This window comes from Mycena indigotica (assembly GCF_014461135.1).
Source record: "Mycena indigotica strain 171206Taipei chromosome Unknown Mind.scaff0004, whole genome shotgun sequence".
Classification (NCBI taxonomy): Eukaryota; Fungi; Basidiomycota; class Agaricomycetes; order Agaricales; family Mycenaceae; genus Mycena; species Mycena indigotica.
Window position 1 is genome coordinate 5,082,122 of NW_023503003.1, and position 23,769 is coordinate 5,105,890.

General features: G+C 48.1%; 6 protein-coding genes across 6 annotated transcripts; 2 read left to right on the forward strand and 4 right to left on the reverse strand.

The window, feature by feature from the left end:
* Positions 1-1,545: 1,545 nt before the first annotated feature.
* MIND_00539000 (MFS domain-containing protein) lies at positions 1,546-2,477 on the forward strand (the record flags this gene model as incomplete). The annotated part of the gene is made up of 4 exons (XM_037362173.1): positions 1,546-1,738; positions 1,792-1,996; positions 2,047-2,292; positions 2,339-2,477. 4 exons carry the CDS (start codon positions 1,546-1,548, stop codon positions 2,475-2,477), a joined length of 783 nt encoding a protein of 260 aa, XP_037222465.1.
* Positions 2,478-2,527: 50 nt separating this feature from the next.
* On the reverse strand, positions 2,528-4,243 carry MIND_00539100 (F-box domain-containing protein; the record flags this gene model as incomplete). The annotated part of the gene is made up of 3 exons (XM_037362174.1): positions 2,528-3,616; positions 3,670-3,919; positions 4,128-4,243. 3 exons carry the CDS (start codon positions 4,241-4,243, stop codon positions 2,528-2,530), a joined length of 1,455 nt encoding a protein of 484 aa, XP_037222466.1.
* Positions 4,244-5,171: 928 nt separating this feature from the next.
* On the reverse strand, positions 5,172-7,536 carry MIND_00539200 (Pkinase-fungal domain-containing protein; the record flags this gene model as incomplete). Its single annotated transcript, XM_037362175.1, has 4 exons — positions 5,172-5,298; positions 5,358-6,949; positions 7,001-7,417; positions 7,468-7,536. 4 exons carry the CDS (start codon positions 7,534-7,536, stop codon positions 5,172-5,174), a joined length of 2,205 nt encoding a protein of 734 aa, XP_037222467.1.
* Positions 7,537-7,806: 270 nt separating this feature from the next.
* MIND_00539300 (uncharacterized protein) lies at positions 7,807-9,756 on the reverse strand (the record flags this gene model as incomplete). The annotated part of the gene is made up of 4 exons (XM_037362176.1): positions 7,807-8,418; positions 8,464-9,083; positions 9,130-9,598; positions 9,646-9,756. 4 exons carry the CDS (start codon positions 9,754-9,756, stop codon positions 7,807-7,809), a joined length of 1,812 nt encoding a protein of 603 aa, XP_037222468.1.
* A 1,001-nt stretch (positions 9,757-10,757) lies between these two features.
* MIND_00539400 (F-box domain-containing protein) lies at positions 10,758-12,103 on the reverse strand (the record flags this gene model as incomplete). Its single annotated transcript, XM_037362177.1, has 5 exons — positions 10,758-11,404; positions 11,457-11,561; positions 11,606-11,665; positions 11,712-12,026; positions 12,076-12,103. 5 exons carry the CDS (start codon positions 12,101-12,103, stop codon positions 10,758-10,760), a joined length of 1,155 nt encoding a protein of 384 aa, XP_037222469.1.
* Positions 12,104-12,397: 294 nt separating this feature from the next.
* On the forward strand, positions 12,398-16,822 carry MIND_00539500 (PigN domain-containing protein; the record flags this gene model as incomplete). The annotated part of the gene is made up of 16 exons (XM_037362178.1): positions 12,398-12,473; positions 12,523-12,615; positions 12,666-12,901; positions 12,952-13,096; positions 13,144-13,310; positions 13,359-13,503; positions 13,558-13,884; positions 13,935-14,464; positions 14,513-14,694; positions 14,739-14,832; positions 14,882-14,990; positions 15,045-15,354; positions 15,404-15,418; positions 15,469-15,538; positions 15,590-16,744; positions 16,793-16,822. 16 exons carry the CDS (start codon positions 12,398-12,400, stop codon positions 16,820-16,822), a joined length of 3,684 nt encoding a protein of 1,227 aa, XP_037222470.1.
* Between the last annotated feature and the right edge of the window lie 6,947 nt (positions 16,823-23,769).

Genomic DNA, 23,769 nt, shown 5'->3' on the forward strand with positions numbered 1-23,769 from the left:
TCACATACTTGGGATATCAATATGCGCTCACCTTCTGTTCAACCACCGCAACGAAACTCAAGGTAAGTGAGTTAGCAATTTATCTACTTTGAATTTTGACTTACCTGGTCATCGAATAGCTTCATGCGAAGACCACTTCTTGTTAGTGTTCGCGTTCACGTTCGCTGCTCAAGCAAATAAGCCCGCAAGCAAAATTGAAACTCACTAAGTTGGTAATCTAGTTACTTTGACTGCGAGCTTACCTCGTCGTCAACAGATTCACTGAAACAAACCAGCAAGCATCCGACCTTGTTGTTGCCCTCCGCGCTCATGCAGACCTTGCCCAGATTGCAATCACGCTTCAATCGCGGCAGCGCTGTTTGCGAGCCGCCTTCGCAAACACGAGATTCAGGTCAGTTAGCAGGCTTAAGCAAAGCAGAAAACAACTTACGAGTTGTTTAGCTTGCTCAAGTGAATAAGGCCGGTAAGTTTGTAATCCATTTACTTGAACTGCTAGCTTACCTCGTCGTCAATAGCTTCACTGAAACAAATTGGTGAGTATGTGAAGTTGTTGTTGCTCTTCGTGCTCACCGTTGGCAGCCTAACCAGGCCAGCGTTCAAAATACCAGCGCATCGTTGGCCAGTTTGTATTTGCGAGGCTCTCGCAGTAAGTCTCCATTAACAACATCAATCTTACCGACCAGCCCCGCAGAAAACATGTGGTTACCCAAGTACCTCCAAACGCGCTTTTTTCGGCAGCCGTCGGTTGTTCCGGCCATCGCAATCCCACAATTTGGGTCGTTCGGGAGCTGATCCAAAGGTAAGTTTGCCTGTTAGCTCAGCCAAATCTACGCACCTTGACCCCCAGCCAACAAAACGACGCGTCCGGCCTGAGGAAACCCACGTTTCGGAGTTGGAGGTACCGCCCCAGTAGTAGTCGTGAGCTGGCAGAAGGCGTATTGGCCGTGCCGGGAGATTTCGTAGGCGTTGGCCCAGCGCGGGGTTGGTTTTGAGTGCTGAGCCAGCCAAAGGCAAGTGCGCTACGCCCATCTCTCTTTTTTTTTTTTTTTACGATCCCTCCGTTTCCGGCCCGTATCAGTCAGTATGTTGAAGCTGCTTGGGGGCGTTATGGCGCGGGCCGGCGCTGGTTTGGATTGGAGTGCCGAGCCAGCGGGCTGGTTTACAGGCGAGTGGGCATGGAGCGCGTTTGGGCCAGTGAGATGCGAGGTTGGCAGAGGGTTGCGGATGTGAGGACGGGCTGAGATGATCGTGAGAGGGAAGATGTGTGACGCCGAGCCACAACCACCATCTCGTCGTTGTTATCACGCGTCGTCGATACCATCGGCTCGAATGGGGTATACGCAGGCTGCTTATGGTGAAGAATATTCTCTCGTCAAAAACATCAACTGAGAGTCTTAGGTGCTGGTCTATTCGCTGCGCCGCTTGTGTCCACGCAGTTTGCCCAAATCCATCACTGGTCATTCCACTACTTGGTGTCTCTGGGAATCACGCTGTCCAACCTCGTCATCCTCGCGGGGACGATCTCAGGCAGGTCGGTAATCTGTGATGGGCCTCGAGCGCGTAGTGTCTGTCCCCGCAGAATGTCTTCAATCTCTCGGCCAAGAGCCTGCACCGACCAGCGCTACCGCTCAGGGAGAAGCCAAGAATAACCAGATTCGGGCGCTATTCACCGTGAAAGCGCTACATTTAATGGCGCTTTTCCTCTTCGTCCATGTTGGTGTCGGTGTCGCGAATGGAGGTCAAGGCTGCTGAGACTGTCCTTGATCAGTGTTCTCACGCTTTTGATCGCAGGCTGGTCGGTGAGCTACATGATTAATGTGCGTGGGGGAGGTGCCCAGAGCGGGTATATTGCGGCGGGTTACTCTGGTGGCGTGGTACTGGGCCGCATTGTGTTGATTCCCTTGAACAAACTGGTCAGTGACAGCCGCCTTCGAAGATTTATTCTGACTCCTTCAAAAAATCGGGTCGTATACGTATATACCCTCATCGCCATCGGGTACCTCATGCTTTTAACAACTCGAACACAGCTAACATTCGTCTCGAAAGTCTCCAGTTGGTCGTGTGGCTCGTCCCCTCTCTGGTCGGTGATGCCATCGCGCTCGCCTTTGGCGGGATGATGTCCGGCCCGCTATACCCGCTTGCGCTCAACCGGGCCACCAGACTGTTCCGCTCCCATCTGTTGACGCCTGCTATGGGCTGGATGGCCGCCGTCGCTACTGTTGGCGGGGCCATCATCCCATTTATTGCTGGGGCGATCTCAAGCAGAGCCGGCATCAAAAGTCTACAGCCAGTGTAAGGAGTTAATGGCCCTTCTTCGTCATTCTCTGAGAGGTTTCAGGATCGTCGCAGGAATGGCGGTGATGCTCATTTTGTGGACATTAGTCCCACAAGCAACTGCACCAGTTGCTGAGGAAGAAAAGCGCGCGACTGAAGTGAAGGATGAAAAGCATGCGACGAGCCCCCAACGTGAAATTTAGTGGGAGGTGATTCAGGCTACAGTTTATAAATACACGTAAAATTACAACCCCTACGCTTCATATTCCCTCCATTCGCCATCCAACATTTTGATACCTCTTCTCAACAACCGTCTCCGCCACTCCATCATTTCTCCTTGCACACCTGTTGACTGTGCACTCGCCCCCATTCCTTTTCGTAGCCAGCGCACGTCGCGAGCACGAATGGCACGTAAATATGGAAACTGGGGGAGTAGAGTTCGCTCCAGAATAGGCCAGAAGTCGGGGTCTGGCCGGGGGACGGAGAGGATTTGAAGGGGAAAGGGTATGGCTGCCGCGTTTGGAAGACTGATGTAAGATGGAAGTGGGCGCTCGAGGGACAGGTGGGTAAGCTTTGGTGCGAGAGACATCAGTGTTGAGATTGATGGGGATGTGTGCAGTCGTGTTGGCCAGGATTTCGGGGTAAAGAGGAGGAGAGAGCGAAGATTTGTGCCGTGTGATTCGATGAAGGGTGTAGATAGCGTGTTGGGAACGTCTTCGTAGGGCGTAAGTGTGAGCTTTTGGAGGGCGGGGAGTGGGGAGTTGACAAGTACAAACAGTAAATGTGATGAGCAGACGGAGAGAATTGTCAGCGTTCGCAGGCGAGGAAGATGCAGTGGAAAGAATGGTTCTGGCGCAGAGATCGCCTGCACGGGGTCTATAAGTTCGGCTGGGTCAAGTCCGACTCCAATAACTTCGAGCTCTTCAATATTGAGACAGCTACGAAGGAGGTTTGTCAAAGGCTCCTCCTCTCCATTATCTGGGGCGGGAGAGTAGCTGATCCCCTCTAAGACCTTCAACGAACTCGCACATATATTCCGTCCCAAGCTTTCCATTACCCGTCGACTGAGCACAAACGACGGGTTCATTGAAAGCCGGGATAGAAACGGGACAAGGGGGAAGAGCCCAACTAGCAGAGAATCTAGCATAAGGGCTTGCGCCTGGCCGACATACTCGACAGCAGACAAGTCAAGTGCTTGAACCCATCTTCCTGGGCTGGAATACGGAAAGCGATGCAGTGGTGACCAGTTCTGGTCTGCCAGTTCCAAACGCGTTGCGAATTGAGTGAAGGCAGTCAATTTGGAGAGCTTGATGCGGGAGTAGACCAATGGACAAACCATGTCCTGCGCCAAGGGTCAGAAACTTGGCAATTGTGATGAAACATACCACGACCAACCTTGAACGCCTTGCACGCTCTCATTAGCCCCCACAGGTCCCTCAATTCAGTTACCCATCCGAAAATAGCCGTCCAGAGTTCGACAGGGAGCTCTGGAAGTCGTTTGGGCGGTGGGAGTAATGCGACAAGTAGGAACGCGCCAGCGTGCCTGGCGTAAGGTCGCGGACGCAGGAGAATTGTCGAGGTCGAGCTCATCGAAACGTGTGGAAGAGAGACGGTAGGAACATCCCGGAGGCGCGAATGGGAAAATCTGGAAGATAGTTATGGTCAAGCCGCGGCATATCAGATGACGATGACATGAGCCGGACGCCGAGAATCCATGGATTGCGTCATCGACATCGCCGGGTCTGATGTCCGATCATCGGACTCTGCGACACTGAGGTTTACTTTGTACATTGGACAAACATTGGACGACCACCAACGATTATCTTGCCATCCTTTCCGTCGTACACACGAACTGTCCGCTATTTTTGGTGCGCTGGAAATTATGGTGTGCTCGGGGGCGAACGACACTGAAGTCACTGTCGTAGTCGATGCCGACATCCTCTGGTTCGAATTCCCTTCTACTCTGCATCTTGTAACTGCAGAGTAGTTTTAACACTGGCCCCGGTGAGATTCGGCTTGAAACATGCGATCGGGAAACACAACTGCTCCTTCCGCGGTACTGCCACTGCAAACTCTCTTCCTTCTAGACCACCATCTGCCCACACATATCTGGTCGGCCACTGCCTTCACCGTCGCCCCATTCACCAATATTCTTCTTGTCTAGATCAACAACGTCTTTCGATAGTACGACTGTCCATTATTCGACTTGACCAATCTCAGTGGGCCCAGTGGCGCTTTGGAACCTACGATTGTGAATCACATCTACTCCTTTCGCCGTACTGCCGCTAACCACCACCTGCGGTAATATCCACGATGGCAATTCTGTCTTGAGCTGTCCTACTTCGAAACTTTCACCATCTCTCGACGCTCGATGACCGTCTTGACTCTTGCCTCGGCCATGCTGCAAGTTGGGATTGGTTTTCTTTCCGATCCTCCGCCGTCACCTCTTCAATCTGTTGTTCTGAAGGTCATCCTCCGTTTCTGTCTCCCTCTGCCCCCATTAACGACCGTTTTCCAGTGCCGTCGACCTTTTTTGTGAATGTGCTTGGAGACTGGCCAAACAACGTGTCCAGCTTGCAGTCCTTGGAGTATGGGGCTTCCATATCCTGACACGAGCACAGCTCTGACTGCTTGGGGGTTTGCGGGTGGCTTGACATGTCGCTGTCTTCGAACCATGACGAGCGCAAGTCATCGGCCGCTCTCAGCCAACCTCCGACGCGGTTTGCTCGATGCCGAAACCTATGACGCTTTGTCAGCTCTGAGGAAGGACCTAACCCACTGAGGTAACGCTGCTAGCTGCACAAATAGCGTTTCAGTCGTAGTTATCATCATACTTTTTCCAAGTCATCGAGAGTTAATGAATGAATGAACAGGAATGAACTTTGCTTCCATTTTGCTTACAGAAGTAACAGAACTACACCTACTTGTACAAATCCATACATGACGTCAGAGCAGAACACCGCGTGTGTAGTGTTGTTGTCCGCTAAAATATGGGCTAGATACCTATGCTGTGGAACATGTAGGCTAAAATATGGTAATTACCAATTAGTATTCTATTCGGCGTATGAGTAAGACGAAATTACGACTTGAGGGCCTTTAACTTGACCACTACTCCTTCGACAATTTCTTTGAGCGAGGCGAACACTTCATTATAGTCCGTCACATCCAAGTTTGAGCCCTTGCTCTCTCTTGAGGTTGCGGGGTTCCACCGCCCAGCGGGGAGCGCCATGGAAAACAGGGCTTCTACGAACGCCGCTCGAAGCTCGTCGCCAGAATCACGGAAGAAAGTCATTGTTTTCTCACGCAAGCCAAAAGGGAACTGCTTCCCCCACAGAGTCAAGCGAAGATAGGAACGAGTGTAAGGGCTTTCATCACCCCTGTCCCAGCCATACGCGTCCCGAAATCTCACCCACTCGCCCTGTTTCTGGGTGGGCACGAAAGTCTGAGTGACGGCTTTGAGCAGCACATAGACTGCCGACTCCAGGTCATCATGTGGGAGTAGGTCGCCGCCTTGGAGGGGATATACGGCCATCGTGTCAAGTGTTCCGATAACGGGACTTCCCTCTGCTGGTAACGGCGCCCCAAATATCCGGCCAAGCTCCCAGTCGATAAGAAGGGCTTGTTGAGAAGTAGACAACACATTTCCGGAGGAAATGTCCAGATGCATGATACGACGCGAAAACATATCGAGCAAGCTTTCAAACAGGTGGATGGCAGTAGCGATCAATTGGGGGACGGAAAGCTCCTTCAATTTCTTCGTGTCTCGCGGCGACTTGAAAGCCATGACCTCCATATGGTGGGGACGCATCAGAGTCAATGGATATTTCGGATGTTGGGGTTGTGAGTCCGGTAATACGGTAAATGGGGGCCCGACCGCTGCAAAGCTGGCCACGAGTTCTGGTGTATATGCCGGAGGATCTGAACGAGCTGAAAATAAATGGTCAAGGATGATTTTCTCCCTCCACACACGCGCATCGCTGATAAACGTTAGCTTGACAACAAATCTGAATGCACTCTCATCATCGTGAACACCCTCCAGGATGACTGTCGACCGGTCGAAAAGACCAAAGCGAAGTGGAGAGAGGTAGTTGCCGGTAAGTTGAATCGGGGGGTGATCGGGGAGATGAGCAGCAGCGGGTACCGCATCGCCAGGCTGGTACTCCTCAGGAAGTGAAGTGAACTTGTACGAGAAGAGTGGATTTAACCCAAGTTCATAGGGCGAAGCGGACTGGAAAAGCCAGAGGAGAGCTGCTACAGTGGGAAGTGCCGAGCCAAAGCAATCATCGATAACCGCGAATTCGAGCCGGTCCTGGTTCAAAATCGACAAAAAAAGCTTCGTCTCCTCGCCCTTGCCATGGAACGACAGTGTCGGAACATACAGTCGAGTATTCTGCGTCAGCCGGATTTTCACAGCATTGAGGATGGCATGTTGGTACTTTCCAACACCGCGTGTGCTTCCAATAAGTGGATTAGTGTCGATTTGCGGTGCAGCGACTGTGGTGTATTCAATATTGACTAGGACATTGTGAAACGTAGTGTTTGTCGCAGCCCGAGGACGAAGAGCAGCGTCGAACTGTCTTTGCTTTCTGTAGTCAAGTTGTTGTTCACCATGATTTTGAGTTCGGAAAAAGTCCATCACAGTGTTGGAGGTCTCAGCAATGGATGGGATAGCTACCTGGAGGAAAAAAAAGTTCAGACTACAACAGACCGTATGAGACGAGCATACCATTGCTAGTGCTGATAGCCAATAATGCTCGTTCACACGTAGAGCCTCCGTAGAATTCGTTGATTCGCTGTTGTACGCCTTCACGACAGCCCCTCTGAGAGCAACATCGACGCCAGACTCAGCCTGAGCTTTGAGCTCGTCGAATCTACCAATAAACGATTCTCCCCCGAGCTTCCGCAGAATTGATTCGAAAGGAGACGAAAGGACACGGCCGTGAAAGTATCGCCGACAAATAGTCTCATCGTGGTCCCGCAAGGCTTCTAACCTTGTATCGGTAATCCCAACAAGGGCCCCAGTTACTGATATCCTTTCCAGTGTTTTGCGTGAATCGAGAGCATAAGGGTCGATGTCCAACATAGCGGCATCTTCTTGTGTCTCGAGCTGGGTCACTGGTTCCAGACCAGGAGCTGAGCGACTCTGCCAAACAAGTAAATAAGCCGGAGACTGGTGAATACTCGTAAGCATACTGGTAGTACGTCCAGGAATTTCTGCCTCTGGGCTGCGACATGGGCTTGATAGGATTCGAGTGAGTCCATGTCACACCAGCGTGCAATTTCCATTCAACATTTCCCATTTCATTTCAAGCCTACACAGCAGGTCAAAGCATTCGTACCAAGGAGAGAGAGAGAGGAAAATAATGATAAGAAAACGAGACCGAGCTAGCGGAGTCGTTGGTACTGTACATGCTACGAGAATGTACAAGTGAGCGAACAGTAAAAAGGCGGGATATCCAAGTAACGTAGGGGGGTACCAGTGGTCATCGCTCGATTCGTCAAGTTAGCTCGTTATTTCCGGAAGAAACCCGTTTACATCCGGTTGCTGCGGACGCGCACAAACCGCCTTCCCTTGGGCTTCTCCTTGTCGTCGGTTTTGGCGTCAGCCTTCGCGTCAGCTTTGGTGTCAGCCTTTGCGTCGACTTTGTCAGCGGCAGGTGATGGGACAGCAGGTGCGGCACTTGAGGCTTTCGGGGCCTCAGCAGCGGGGCTGGAAGCAGCGGCAACAGGCTCCTTCAGTCCACCACCAACAACAGTGTCTTTGGCCCCAGGCTTGTTGTCGTTCTTGTCAGCAGGCTTCCCAGCAGCAGGGGCATCTTTAGCGGTAGAGGCAACTGGTACGGCAGCGGAGCTGGTGGCTTCAGGTTGCTGTCCCTTGCCTTGACCCTGTTGTTGGCCCTTACCAGTTTGTGTAGCAACAGGGGCAGTTGAGGCGGTACCGGTCACAGCAGCGGAGCCAGTGACGGCGACAGAAGCAGAAGCAGAGGCGACTGATGAGGCAGCCACACCCGATGCCAATGCACTGGCGGATGCAGACGAAAGCACGCCAGAGGAAGCTACTGCGCTAGCAGAAGCAACAAGGGCAGAGGCAGAACCAGAGGCGGCTACACTGCTGACAGCATTGGGGTCGGTGGTCGCAGTGAACTAATTGAATTTAGTTACGAAGAGAAATATACGAAAAAAACGCACATAAACACAGTCATCGAACGAACCATGTTGCGCGACAGGGCCAATGGCGGGGGCGTGGTTGGCAGACGTGTTGATCGAGCAAACGCGGTAAGCACCAGGGGGGACACCAGTTGCAAGGGGGGTCGACAAAACGCCATTGACACCGGCATCGTTGATACCCTTGAAGAAGAAGAACTTGGTCGGGTCCGTGGCGGTCGTCTGCTCGAGCGACGTGAGCGCCTCGACAACGAAATGGGTGTGGCCAATGATAACACCCTGCTTGTTGAGCTGCTGTGGAGCAGCAAAGTAGGTCTTTTGCGCGTTAGTGAAGGTGCCGGCTTGCATACCACGGAGGGCCATCGAGATGTTGAATGCTTTGTTGGCAGGGATGGTATCGAAGTTGCCGGGGAAGATGAACTTGGCCGAGGGCATGTTGTCCCGCGAAGGGATAAGACCAATGGGGGCGGGGTTGCACGAGCCAGTTTGGACTTGGAGGCCGTTGGTGAGAGGGGTAGTCGACAGAGTATCGAGGCAGAAGTTGATGTAGTTGTTGGTGGAAGTCGTCGAGGCGGTCTGGCCAGCGACAGGTGGGTTCTGACCATTGTCGGTGAAGTTGACACAAACAACAGAAGGGTCAAGTTCTAATGGAAGATTAGTGAAATCGAAAACGTAGCGTATGGAGCTTACCAAGAGACGTTTGCAAAGCGAGAGCGTTGCCTCCGTTTGCATTTCCGTTACCGCCTTTGCCACCACCATTGCCATTGCCATTGCCGTTGTTGTTTCCGTTACCGCCCTTGCCGCCGCCATTGCCAGCCTTGCCAGTCTGGGTTGCCGCATTGTTGCCGGTGGCGGTGACAGAGATGCTCGTGGTGGTGAGGGCATTGCCATTTCCGTTGCCGCCCTTGTTTCCGCCACTGTTGTTATTCCCCCCACCGTTGTTAGAGTTGGAGTTACCACCATTGTTCGAATTTCCTCCACCATTGTTGTTATTCGAGTTCCCTCCACCGTTGTTATTCGAGTTCCCTCCACCGTTGTTGTTGTTGGAGTTACCGCCGTTGTTGTTCTTGCCAGTGGCCTGCGAGCCGGGAGCAGTGAGGTACTTTGTCACCTCGACGGTCTTGGTCTGGATCACAGTCGACACAGAAAGCGTCACGGTCTAATTACGATAATCAGGCGTCGATCAAATAAGCGATCAGGACATACATTACAGAAGGTTTCAGTGTCGAAGGTGCCGCGCTGGGGGATGGCGCTGACCGAAGAGGCGGATAGAGCGAGCGTGAAAAGAGAGACGAAGGTCGACTTGGAGAACATCATGGATAATAAAATGAAGGAGGTTAGATTAAAGAAAGAGTTGCGTTGAGAGCTTGGGGACCGTAGGCCTGCCAATTCAACCAGTCAAGCAATCTAGGGTAAGAAAACACCGTGAACGTACCTCAGTAGACACCAGTGTCGGCGTGTGATCAGTGTGTGCGCTGGGCGACACGCAAAGAGAAGGTCAATGACCTGAAGTGTGAAGGTGGGAAGAGGGAAAAGAAAGGTGTCCGAGTCGAGACCAACAACGGGTTTAAGTCGCATCGGCATGTGATCACAGTGATGCCTGTTGATGGCTTGATGACTCACAGGAACACGCCAATCTGCCTCAGCGCTCCTTCCGTACAACTCTTCGTCTCGAACGTTATCCTTTGCCGAGACAATCGACGCCCACAACAAGCCTCGTCCAGGGACAGAATATTGGCTTGGCCCTTCTAGCTTGCAGCAGAAACCAACTCCTTTCTTCCATTCTATCTGTTACCTTGAGATGCCTGCTCAGGCCGACATCTGAAACGTCAAGTCCAAAGTTAACTGGCGGCCATGGCAGCCCCGTCAGTGACTATGAATAGCCCTCCCCACTCTAGGCCAATCGACGAAGATCGACTGCTGCTCTCCCGACCAGAATTCAGAAAACCGTACATCTCGCTGATCACTGACCCTGCTCGACCCACAAACAGTGAAGCCTCTCGGAAACATCCAGACCAAGAGTAAAAGTATCACGACGAAGCTGATAGAAAATGCCTCATTGGAATGTTGCTAGGCATGAACATCAGACGCCGCGCTCCAGCATCATGAACACCGCATGCTGTCAAGATGTTCCTCAGTTCAAAAAAAGAGCGTAGACCCAGGTCAAGTCTAAGACTACAGCCTCTTCACCAGTTACTGACTAGCACTCCAGAATCCGCATTGGCAGCCTATCTTGACAAACTTGGGATTGCAGAGCTACAACACGTTAACACCGCACACATGTAGCGCTTAGCCGTCGTATTCATACCAACTTATAATTACTGCGGTCCCAGAATGTCCGCCATGGACTCAACGAATCTGTCATAGTCATCCTTCCCCTTCGACTTCTGAGCAGGCGGTTTGACACTCGGCGCACTTGTCGGTGCCGGCACCACCCCGAACTTGTCCTTCAACGAGCCCAATAAATCGGGTCTTGCTGGGAGAGCTTCTGCATTGTCTGAAGAACTACCCGGGGCCGCATTGACCTTCGACATTGACGCTGTCGCTCCAGCATTCTTTTTGCGCAAATTTGCAGGTACGAAAGCGGTAGCTTCCTTTTTGAAGTCGCGGAGTTCTGGAGCGGCAAATACTGTTGCTGCCATCAGACTAGCGCTTTCAACCGCGTCAATGGGCTTTGCTGGGAGTGATTTTGGCAGCGCTTTTGGTGCAGAACGAACTTGATAGGTTTGGTGCGGTATGTTGGAGAGTGGATCTTGCATCGAAGATGGGTTTCGCACAGGAGGGAAGAAACCAGGCGGCGCTGGCGGGAAACCATAGACTGGCAGAGGTGGTGGTACCCATTGAGGTGCAAAACCAGGTGGGGGAGGAGGCAATAGTCCATGAGGCGGCGGCCCTAAGGGTGGGGCCGGTGGAAATGGCATACCCAGAGGAGGAGGTAGAGGCGGATTCATCGGGGGTGGAGGTGCTAAATTTAAACACGGTTGAGACAGTGTCAACACTGGTCAACGAGGACAAACCAAGTTGGCCCGGCGGGGGTCCCTCGGGCATGGGAATATCATCGTCGCTATCCACAGCCTCTTCATTCACTCCAGGAGGAGGACCGTCAGGCATGGCAATGTCATCTAGGGAAGATCAATGTTTTTTTTACTTGCAATTGAAGACCTACCATCCGAATCTTCTTCATCTTCCGAATCGTCACTCCACACTTCCCCTGGTCGCTTTGCTGCTATGATTAGGGAAGAGTTCAGATAGTAAAAAAATAAAGAACTTACCTCGTTGTTGGTAAGGCATTCCAGGCGGCGCAACTCCAAATGGGTTCATGACAGGGTCATAATACGCGCTCCGTTCAGGGTGAATGGGTAGTCCGTCATTGCCAAATAGATGGCGTTTCGGTAGAACAATTTCCTCGTCGGCTTGATCCCCATCCCTTTTGCCGCGATAAACCAGTCTTCGTTGTTCAGGGTGTTCTTTCAGATACTCTTCCTTCTTTTGATAGATCTTGTCGAGCTCAGCCTTTGCCACCTTGTATCGAGCTTGCTCTTTGGGGTCAAGAGAGAATTCCAGCCGTTCAACTTCCTCCGCGAGATCTAGCAATTCGTTTCAGCGGAGTTACTCGAGTCTACAACACCCACAAACCGGTTACATCCTTCTTAACAAGAGCCATGTCGCGTGCTTTCGACCGACTGTCCTTGTTCTACTAGTAGTTTAAAAACCACAGAGAGTCAGAGAAAATAGCGCGAGAGACATCGAAATGCTTGCCTTCTTGAGCTCTTTCTTCCGCTGAGCCTTTCCTGCAATAATTGAACATTAACCCAGAGTGTCCTTGGAAAGCATACGGAAGGCGTCAGCAGGATTGAGGTTTTTGCCTTTCGCCATGATGGGCAGAGACAAAAGGCAAATCACACTCTTGACACGAACCACGACGACTTCAATGTCATAGTGAACACGCCCAACGCGAATGTCGTCGTCAAACTATAACACTGCCCGCCTCTTACTTATAGGGCTAGTCTTCCACCTCGTTTACATTGGATCTGGCGCGTTTTATCCCACCCACCCCGACGGCTTCCTCTTAACTTTTTTCAGTCTTCGATTGTTATTTCACAAGCCCGGTCGTCCATGGCATGCAAAGCTACCGGGTGGAATCGGGAGAGTCAAAACGTCTCGTCCTCATCGTCGGTATTTTGTCTTGTGCTGCGACCGTGTTGTTGTAGCTCATTTACTGCAAGGCGACGGCCTCCGTGCAGACTTGCTTTTCCAAAAGAATGGGTTCTCTTCTTCATTCAGAACAGAAAACTCTCCGGAAGTTGTAGCTCCTTACCTCCGCTCCATTATCGAAAAGCGTGGCGCATTTGGGGTTTCTCATACCCGTGTGCCGACGGAAAGTCGTCCTGGACACGTCGCAATTATCGCTGGCATGTATGAAGACGTTTCTGCCGTTACCAAGGGCTGGAAAACCAATCCCGTACGCGTCTTATTTGCTTGACCTGGCGGAATGGCTGAATCGCAATGGAGGTTGACTTTGATTCAGTCTTCAACCAATCCAGCACAACTTTCTCGTTCGGTTCGCCCGATATATTGCCTATGTTTGCTCGAGGAGCCATGGCTGGGAAGGTGCTGACATGGATGTATGATGAGGAGGCAGAGGATTTCACGAAAGGTGTCGTAGTCGTCCGCCTAGTTCACGTCCTTGTTGATGATAAGCAGATGCCACGGCATTGGACATTTGGGTTTACGACCAACTCGAAAGCCTTTTCCACAATGCAACCACCAACTCTACCCTTAATACCCAACTTCGCTCACCTGGGACGGTGTTCTTTCTACATCTTTTAGGTTTGGATACAACCGGGCACTCATATCGTCCTCATTCAGAGGTAACCTCCGGTCTCTTTCCTCCCACCATGCTCATCTCTGATGGGTAGGAATATATGAAAAACATCCAAGTCGTCGACAACGTTGTCCATCGCACAGAAGACCTCCTGCGTCAGTTCTATAAGGACGAAGAGACATCTTTCATCTTTACTGCTGACCACGGCATGTCTGTGTTGGGTAATCATGGCGATGGTCGTGCGTGACATTTATCGCTATTTTCCCTTCGTTTTCTGACTCGTGGTTCCGTAGATCCAGATAATACTCGGACCCCTCTAATAGCCTGGGGACGCGGTATCCGTGGCCCTCTACCTGACTCAATTCCATCCTCACACGACTTTTACTCTGAGCCATGGGAGTTGAATCACCTGCTACGCCGAGACATAGAACAAGCGGACCTCGCACCACTTATGTCGACACTGATTGGAACGAGCTGGCCGGTCAACTCCGTCGGTGTCCTTCCTGATGTTGACCCAAGCCAGCCCGGATATATACTCCCCCAACGTGGTCTGCAAACACTGGCTGAAGCCGCCTACGTCAATGCCCAGATGATTTTGGAGCAATACAGAATAAACCACGGTATGGGAACAAATCATTACAAAAAGAGGTCATTCATAATCGTACTCTAGAAATCAGAAAAGCGCGCACAGTAGCCTTCAAGCCCTTTGGTTTACTCGAACAATCGACTTCGGATCGAACGACTAGACTCAGTCAAATCAACAATGCGATCTCAAGGAGCGACTGGAGTTTTGCCAGAGAGCTCGCTTCGCAACTCATCCACGACGGCTTGGAGGGTTTGCGTTACTTGCAAACATATGAGCGCAGATTAATCCAAGGGATGGCAACAGTGGCTTACACTGGGTGGACAGTATACGCATCGCTTTTCATATTCCGTCCTCTCGATACCTCTCTCCCACAGGCCCGCCCCCGTTCGACCATACTCGATGCTTTAGCAATCATTTCTCTGGGAGGCTTCTGGACTTTGTTCGCCATCCAGAGGTCGCCTTGGACATACTATCTATATAGCGCGTTCCCATGTTACTTCTGGCATCAGTTTGCCACCCAAATATCTCCGGTTGTCCCCCGCTGGCGACAAAGACTTGTCCCTAAACAATTGCTCTATATCGCCTTGGTTGTTGCGGTTCTTCAAAGCATGGTGGTAAGCCATAGGGCTCTCATTCGCATCTATCTTTTCTGATGTTTCTAGCTTGCGTATACCCACCGCTCAATATGGAGTGTCGGTTTCATTTTGATTGGGCTTGTCTGGCCAATGTTATTCTGGAAGCAGCAAAAGTGGTCTAAATTGTCTTTCACATGGGCTGCTTCGTGTTTGGCGACTGCTATATTCCCTCTGTTGTCCGTGAACAAGACGGAGAGCTCTTTGGCCATGTAGGTCGGTTACTCGCTGCCACACGTCGCTCAAAAGAATCCAGCCTCTCGGGTGGCGCTGTAATGATTTTACTAGGAGCTGCATTCTTTCGTTCAAGAATTACTGGGACAGAACACCGTTATCTCTATGTATCTCAGGTCCGCAACGCAAACCCGCTCATTTGCCGCTTGTCAATCGGTTTCACAGACAGCCCTCATCCTGCTTGCGATGATTGTGACTTCCAGTTCAGTTCGTCACTTGCAAGAAAAACGAGGACTTCCTTTGGTGAATCAAGTTGCTGGGTGGTTAATCCTTGGTGAGTTCCCACGCGGAATTGCGCTACTGTCGTCAGTGATTGCTTTCCTACCAGTTATCGCTTCCCTCGTTCCTTTCCTTTCACGCGCCAAGCACAACAGCGTTAACTCAAAGTTGCTAATGTACTTCCTCGGATTCGGTCCGGCATTCGTGCTACTTTCTATCAGCGTCGAGGGCCTCTTCTATGCTGCTTATGCGACCACTCTGGTGTGCTGGATCGACGCAGAACGAGCCCAACGGGCTTCGCAATTAGACTCGATCAAAAAGTCGCGAAATTTCCAGCAATATCGCTTCCAGCCAGACGATGTTCGGATAGCGTTATTCTTCCTATTCTTTGTGCAAGTAGGCTTTTTTGGCACAGGAAAGTAAGTGTGTCTGTCTCAAGTTCAGTAACAGTGAGATAACCTTATTCAGCGTTGCCTCGATATCGTCAGCTATTTCTTTCTCTCGAGTCTTGCTTAGCTAATTACACCAACAAGCTCTTTCTATCTATCACCAGTATATCGGCTGATCCCAGTGTTCAATCCTTTCGCCATGGCATCCCTCCTTGTTGGTTCATCAGCAGCTATGTGCTTACGTAACTGAAAAATATTACTGCAGATATTCAAGATTATTGTGCCATATATCATCCTCGCTGTGACCTTTGCGACACTGAACGACGCTCTCCGTCTTCCACCATTCTCCTTGTTCCTCGTTGCGCTAACTCTAACACCCGGAATGACCCTGACGTTTTTCTTCAACGTCACCGACACAGGTGAGCCAAGCACATTCGTTGCTGCGAGTTCTCACACGCGTGGTAGGGTCGTGGCTGGAGATTGGGCAGTCCATAACGTTCTTCTGCGTTGCGTCTATGTTACTGCTTTGGTCGGCTGGGATATGTACCGGTGGCGAGTATCTAATGGCGGATGTATTATCGAGCGGCTCGAAGACAGTTCCGGAATGAAAAGGCTGCAGGGGATTGCGCTGGAACGTTTGGGAAAGGTGACGAGGCTGGACAACGTGTCTCGATTACGAGTCCGTTCATGCTTGAGAGAACGTTCAATGGTTGCCCTAAGGTATAAAGCCCGATCCTACACTCTCGCACTTTCAACAAACCCCATGCAGCTCACTAGCTTGCTCCGCAATATCTGGCGACACCTTTCCTTCTCCAAATCACGCGCTCTCTTGCAGATCCCCGGCATTTGGGATGACGGCCATCTCCGCCAAACCTATTCTGAAACTCTGGATGAGTGGCGGGGTAGACTTCTCACTTTGCCCCGTCGCGAGCCATTGGACAACGGAGTAGTCGTCACAAAGGTCGAGCACTTGGAGAAAAGCAAGGGAAAGCACGAGTTTCTTCGTCTCCACCTCCTCCACAAGGTGTCTAAAGAAGAACAGGCTCTAATCATCGAGCGCAATATCTTCGTCGAATCAACACAAGGCACTTCTACGCATGATACTGTCCGTCGCGGGGAGCGAGACCTTCGCAGTTATACCAGCAGCCAGAATATTGAGACGTTGACGTTTCTGCAAGGTGAATGCCCGTCGGTTATCCAAGTGGCTTTTGTCCTCGGGGCCTTGTCCCAGTACTCGACGCCAGAAACTGATATGTCGGGAAAACTCCAGAGCCAATGGTTCGCAACGGCGGCTTGCCAATGTTTGCATGAAGAGCTGAAGGGAAAGCTGGGTGGGGCAAAGGTGGTCGAAATGAGACAAACCATCTCGACGCGACCGATGCTGATGGAGTATAAGCAGCAATTGAGCCAGTATTCAGCGGTAGGCGGGATCTTTTCCAGCTGGCATCAACATTCTAAACCCGGCTAGGCATTCGAACGCGTCCAGGCGACTACTTGACGCTTGATGGTCCTTATGACTCTGTCGGAGGTGGCCCAAGCTCCTTGAAGTATTCTAGCACACGTTGTCTAATTTTGACTTGATACCGGGTTGAGAATATCAACATGGAGATAACGCACTCAGGGACCTTCATGCCGTGTTCACGCCGTAAGAAAGCCACCAAAGTCCTGGCACCAAGTTTAGGATGCTGTTTCTTGAGCTCTGCCGCTATAGGTCTGAAATCATTTGCGACCGCAGACTTCGACACCTATAGTGCCCACTTATCCCCTCTAGTTAGAGGGGCAAGGGGGGGGGGGGTTCTCCCTCTAACTAGAGGGGTTTAACGCGATTGCCTATGCTTTCTTAAACTTCCTTGTGAGTGTTAGTGGACATCCTGCTCAGCGGAGGCCCAAGTCCTCAGAGGTTAGTGGACTCATCATGAGTGTTGGTGACACCACACTCGCGGCTATCTTCCTCAGCCATCAAACCTCTTTCCAGCTGTGATCCCGACACTACCCGACCCCCCGCCCACTGTCCCGATCTGATGGCGCATCAAAAGATCAAAGTTGTGCGCTTCATTTAGATAAGCCTAGATGTATCAATAAAAATTGAATATCTAACATATTAAGGAAGATATAAGACTTTTGATCTAATGATCTGCGATCATAAAATCAAAATTGTAAAGAAGGTAATTCTAGCCAGTAATGTAAAGAAATCAAGTTGAAATTCATTCTCTCTAATAAAATATAGGCTTATGATGTATGTAATATGTTCACTGAAGTTAGTGGACAACATATGTATATAGATAGGTATATAGGAAGTTTCTGGACATATATCCATACTATAGGTTATTATGACTATTCATATACCATATTGAAGCCCTTTCATAATGATTTCATTGAGCAGTTATCTACTAACTTTTCTAGACACGGGCTACAAGTTGGTAGACAGATGTCATATATAGTAGTAGGTAGGGTAGGTTCATATATGCTACTAAATGATCCGGATATTAGATACTAAATTTAACGAGGTATAATGAGATTATAGATTCTATAATGCCTTTCCCTCTCTAAAATACCATAGAAATAGCTACTGCCACTACTATGAGTATGCTTTCTTGAGTCTATAACTAACTCTATCACGCAGGCACTATGTAGTAGCAGTTCATGAGATGTAGCATATCATAATATCTTCACTGAAGGTGTCCACTAACTTCCTAGATACAGAAGTTAGTGGACACCCCGTCTATATTAATCAGTAGGTATAGGTTATGTACTCTACTAGATATCTTGGATATCATGTACAAGATGATATATGATGATGTACTATCCCCACTGTATCATAGTGGCAACTTGGCTAGTGTGTCCACTAACTTCCAGGGTACAGAAGTTAGTGGACACTCAACTCAGTATATTAATCAGTATGTACAGAGATACCCTAGCAGATACCTTGAATATCATGTACATGATGATATATGATGGTGTACTATCCCCACTGTATCATAGTAGCCCAACTTGGCTACTGTGTCCACTAACTTCCAGGGTACAGAAGTTAGTGGACACTCAGTATATTAATTGGTCTATACTGGGGTATGTACCTGGCCAGATACTCGGTGTATAGGATAGTATATGGTTGTGTACTACGCTACTGTATCATAGTATCCCAACTGGAGGTGTCTACTAACTTCCTAGGTATGGTGTCCACTAACTTCTATACCTAGGAAGTTAGTGGACACCTCAGTATATTAATTGGTGTGTGGAGGGGTGTGTACTTTTACCACATACCTTGGTATACAATTGGTGTACAGGATGGTATATGGCTGTATACTACCCCACTGTATTATAGTATCCCAACTGGAGGTGTCCACTAACTTTAGTACCTAGTGTCCACTAACTTCCATACCCTAGAAGTTAGTGGACACCCAGTCTATATCAATTAGTATGTATAGGGTGTGTACTCTACCAAATATCTGGAATATGATGTACGGGATGATATATGGCGGTATACTCTCCCCACTGTATCATATGGCCCAACTCAGCTAGTGTGTCCACTAACTTCTATACCCCGGAAGTTAGTGGACACCGGCTGTATGCTTCAGGCTATATACATCTATTAAATCCTATGAGTTTCTCCTGAGGATAAATATAGTATTGCTCACAATAACTTTTGAAAGTCAGTAGAACCAATTAGCAGTGCATAAATAATTCTGTAAAGCTCAAGATGTACTCTCAGGTTGGAAGTCCTAAGTGTATGATATACATCTAAGTCAATTGTGATTTTGTTGAGAAACCGGGCGCATGATTTTATTTGGAATTAGATTTGACCCAGTATTGCTCCTGTTATTGACCCATTGATGTGCAACGACATTTTTGTTAGTGGACGCCAAACTATTATTGGTGCATAAATAATGGTCTTAGAGCTCATCTAAACTCTCAAAACAGATGTACTAGGTATACTACACACATCTATTTTGATTCTGACTTTGTCAAGAAAATAGATACATGATTTTACCTTGGTTCAGAACTTGAATTGCAAAGGCATATTGCGTTCACACTAATTTTCACATATCTCTCGGAATCGCTTACAAATTGATACACATCATTGGGCATGTATTCGAATCAATATGCTGCAAACCCCATACGATTTGACCTAGTATTGCTTCTGTTATTAGCCAATTGATGTGCAACGACATTTTTGTTAGTGGACGCCAAACTATTATTGGTGCATAAATAATGGTCTTAGAGCTCATCTAAACTCTCAAAACAGATGTACTAGGTATACTACACACATCTATTTCGATTCTGACTTTGTCAAGAAAATAGATACATGATTTTACCTTGGTTCAGAACTTGAATTGCAAAGGCATATTGCGTTCACACTAATTTTCACATATCTCTCGGAATCGCTTACAAATTGATACACATCATCGGGCATGTATTCGAATCAATATGCTGCAAACCCCATACGATTTGACCTAGTATTGCTTCTGTTATTAACCAATTGATGTGCAACGACATTTTTTGTTAGTGGACGCCAAACTATTATTGGTGCATAAATAATGGTCTTAGAGCTCATCTAAACTCTCAAAACAGATGTACTAGGTATACTACACACATCTATTTCGATTCTGACTTTGTCAAGAAAATAGATACATGATTTTACCTTGGTTCAGAACTTGAATTGCAAAGGCATATTGCGTTCACACTAATTTTCACATATCTCTCGGAATCGCTTACAAATTGATACACATCATCGGGCATGTATTCGAATCAATATGCTGCAAACCCCATACGATTTGACCTAGTATTGCTTCTGTTATTAACCAATTGATGTGCAACGACATTTTTGTTAGTGGACGCCAAACTATTATTGGTGCATAAATAATGGTCTTAGAGCTCATCTAAACTCTCAAAACAGATGTACTAGGTATACTACATACATCTATTTCGATTCTGACTTTGTCAAGAAAATAGATACATGATTTTACCTTGGTTCAGAACTTGAATTGTAAAGGCATATTGCGTTCACACTAATTTTCACATATCTCTCGGAATCGCTTACAAATTGATACACATCATCGGGCATGTATTCGAATCAATATGCTGCAAACCCCATATGATTTGACCCAGTATTGCCTTTGTTATTAACCAATTGATGTGCAACGACATTTTTTGTTAGTGGACGCCAACCTATTGGCACATGAATAATGTCTCAGAGTCCATCTGAACTTCCAGAATAAGTATCTGGGGTATAGTACACATACACCCATGGATATACCACCAGGCCTATGTATTTTAAGGTATTATTGCTTCTGTTATTACACAATTAATATGCAATAACTTTTAGAGAGTTGGTAGACATTATCCAGGCTTAGAGGGTTTAACCGATTCTCTAGCCATATTGAAATAGGCAAGCACAATAACATAGTATGGTATATATTCCCTGGAAGAAACTCACAGGATTCCATAGATGCTCATAGCCTGTAGGATAGAGCTGTAGGTCAGAGTCAACTCATAGAATTTCAGGGTAGGTTCTGTCTGGGTCAGGTCAGAATACATCAATGTCTAAACCTAGCCAAACCTGAACCCTTATATGGTCAACTGACTGGGTGTAATGTCTATTAACTCTGAGGAGAGATCCACTAACTTTGGTACCCAGAAGGTTAGTGGACATATTTCCAGTTGGGCCACCATGATACAGTGGCATAGTGTACCACTATATACTATCCCATACATGGTATCCAAGGTATTTGGTAGGGTACACCCCCTCCCTATACACACTGATTGATAGACTGGTGTCCACTAACTTCCGTACCCTGGAAGTTAGTGGACACAAGATACTGAAGTTAGTGGACATACTACTCAAGTTTTATGATACAGTAGGGTAATGTACTATGATATACTATCCCGTACATGATATTCAAGATATCTTATAGGGTATACACCCTGTACATACCAATTAATATACTAGGTGTCCACTAACTTCTGGGGTATGTAAGTTAGTGGACACACTACTCAAGTTAGGCCATAGTGAGGTAGGACACTATCATAGGGCTATCCTGTACATGGTATCTAAGGTATTTGGTAGGGTACACCCCCCTCCTATACATACTGATTGATAGACTGGTGTCCACTAACTTCCGTACCCTGGAAGTTAGTGGACACTAGGTACCAAGTTAGTGGACACACTACTCAAGTTAGACCACCATGATACAGTGGGGTAGTGTACTACTATATACTATCCCGTACATGATATCCAAGATATTTAGTAGGGTATACATCCTGTACATACCAATTAATATACTAGGTGTCCACTAACTTCCGGGGTATGGAAGTTAGTGGACACACTACTCAAGTTAGGTCATAGTAAGGTAGGACACCATCATAGGCTATCCTGTACATGATATCTAAGATATCTGGTAGGGTACATACCCTCTTTACACACTAATTAATATAGGCTGGTGTCCACTAACTTCCGTACCCTGGAAGTTAGTGGACACTAGGTACCAAGTTAGTGGACACACTACTCAAGTTAGACCACCATGATACAGTGGGGTAGTGTACTACTATATACTATCCCGTACATGATATCCAAGATATTTAGTAGGGTATACATCCTGATACATACCAATTAATATACTAGGTGTCCACTAACTTCCAGGGTATGGAAGTTAGTGGACACACTACTCAAGTTAGGTCATAGTAAGGTAGGACACCATCATAGGCTATCCTGTACATGATATCTAAGATATCTGGTAGGGTACATACCCTCTTTACACACTAATTAATATAGGCTGGTGTCCACTAACTTTTTGTACCCTGGAAGTTAGTGGACACTAGATACCAAGTTAGTGGACACACTAGTCAAGTTAGACCACCATGATACGGTGGGGTAGTGTACCACTATATACTATTCCATACATGATATCCAAGATATCTAGTAGGGTACACACCCTCATACACACTGATTGGTATAGACCGAATACAGAAGTTAGTGGACAGGGGCTTAGTAGACACCTCTGGTTGGGATAACATAATATACTACATATTGTGCACTACTACCACGTATTGTGCATATATGATAGAGTAAGTAGTTATGGACTCAGGAAAGTATACTTGTAGTTGTGGTGGTAGCTAGTTCTATAATGCCCTTTTATCCCCTCTCATTAGAGTGGAAGGGCATTATAGGATCTGTAACATCATTACCTCTTTAAATTTGGCATCTGGATCATGTGGTAGGGTATATAGACCTACCTACTACTATGGTATCTGTACATACTGACAAATATAGGTAAGATGTCCTCTCGCTCTGCGCCTAGGACAGTTAGTAGATAACTGCTCAATGAAATCATTATGAAAGGGCTTCAATATGGTATATGAATAGTCATAATAACCTATAGTATGGATATATGTCCAGAAACTTCCTATATACCTATCTATATACATATGTTGTCCACTAACTTCAGTGAACATATTACATACATCATAAGCCTATATTTTATTAGAGAGAATGAATTTCAACTTGATTTCTTTACATTACTGGCTAGAATTACCTTCTTTACAATTTTGATTTTATGATCGCAGATCATTAGATCAAAAGTCTTATATCTTCCTTAATATGTTAGATATTCAATTTTTATTGATACATCTAGGCTTATCTAAATGAAGCGCACAACTTTGATCTTTTGATGCGCCATCAGATCGGGACAGTGGGCGGGGGGTCGGGTAGTGTCGGGATCACAGCTGGAAAGAGGTTTGATGGCTGAGGAAGATAGCCGCGAGTGTGGTGTCACCAACACTCATGATGAGTCCACTAACCTCTGAGGACTTGGGCCTCCGCTGAGCAGGATGTCCACTAACACTCACAAGGAAGTTTAAGAAAGCATAGGCAATCGCGTTAAACCCCTCTAGTTAGAGGGAGAACCCCCCCCCCCCCTTGCCCCTCTAACTAGAGGGGATAAGCGGGCACTATAGGTGGACTTCGACCGTTGCCTTGTGCCCAGCAAGAGCATTGCTTGTCGTGACCGGTAGACACCACTGCAGCTAGATATCATGAAGAAGAAAGCAAGGCAGCCAGCGAGTGGTCTTACGAAATGCTGTACCCCTTCCCGCACAACTCTGGGTCTTTGGCAAGGTCGCTACATATTTCCTTTGCGATTCGAGTGTCGCCATAGTTGAGACTAAAGTAGTGGTTGATCTTGGGATACAACCAGTCTTTCGGGGCTTTATGTGGTTCAGTTGAGCCAATAGGGAAGGGAACGAAGTACGCAGTCTCGTTGAGGGCATGAAAGTGAGAGTGATGGAAGTCTGATTACATCATAGTTCTGTGATGATGATAGTGTGGGTGGTGGACAAAATATATCTGCCCTTCAGCATCGACTAGGGTTTAAGCACGTGTGGACAGGTCTTTGGAGTCTTAGACGAATTCTCGTTCAACCGACATGCAAGAGTTCCGGGCAGAATGATACG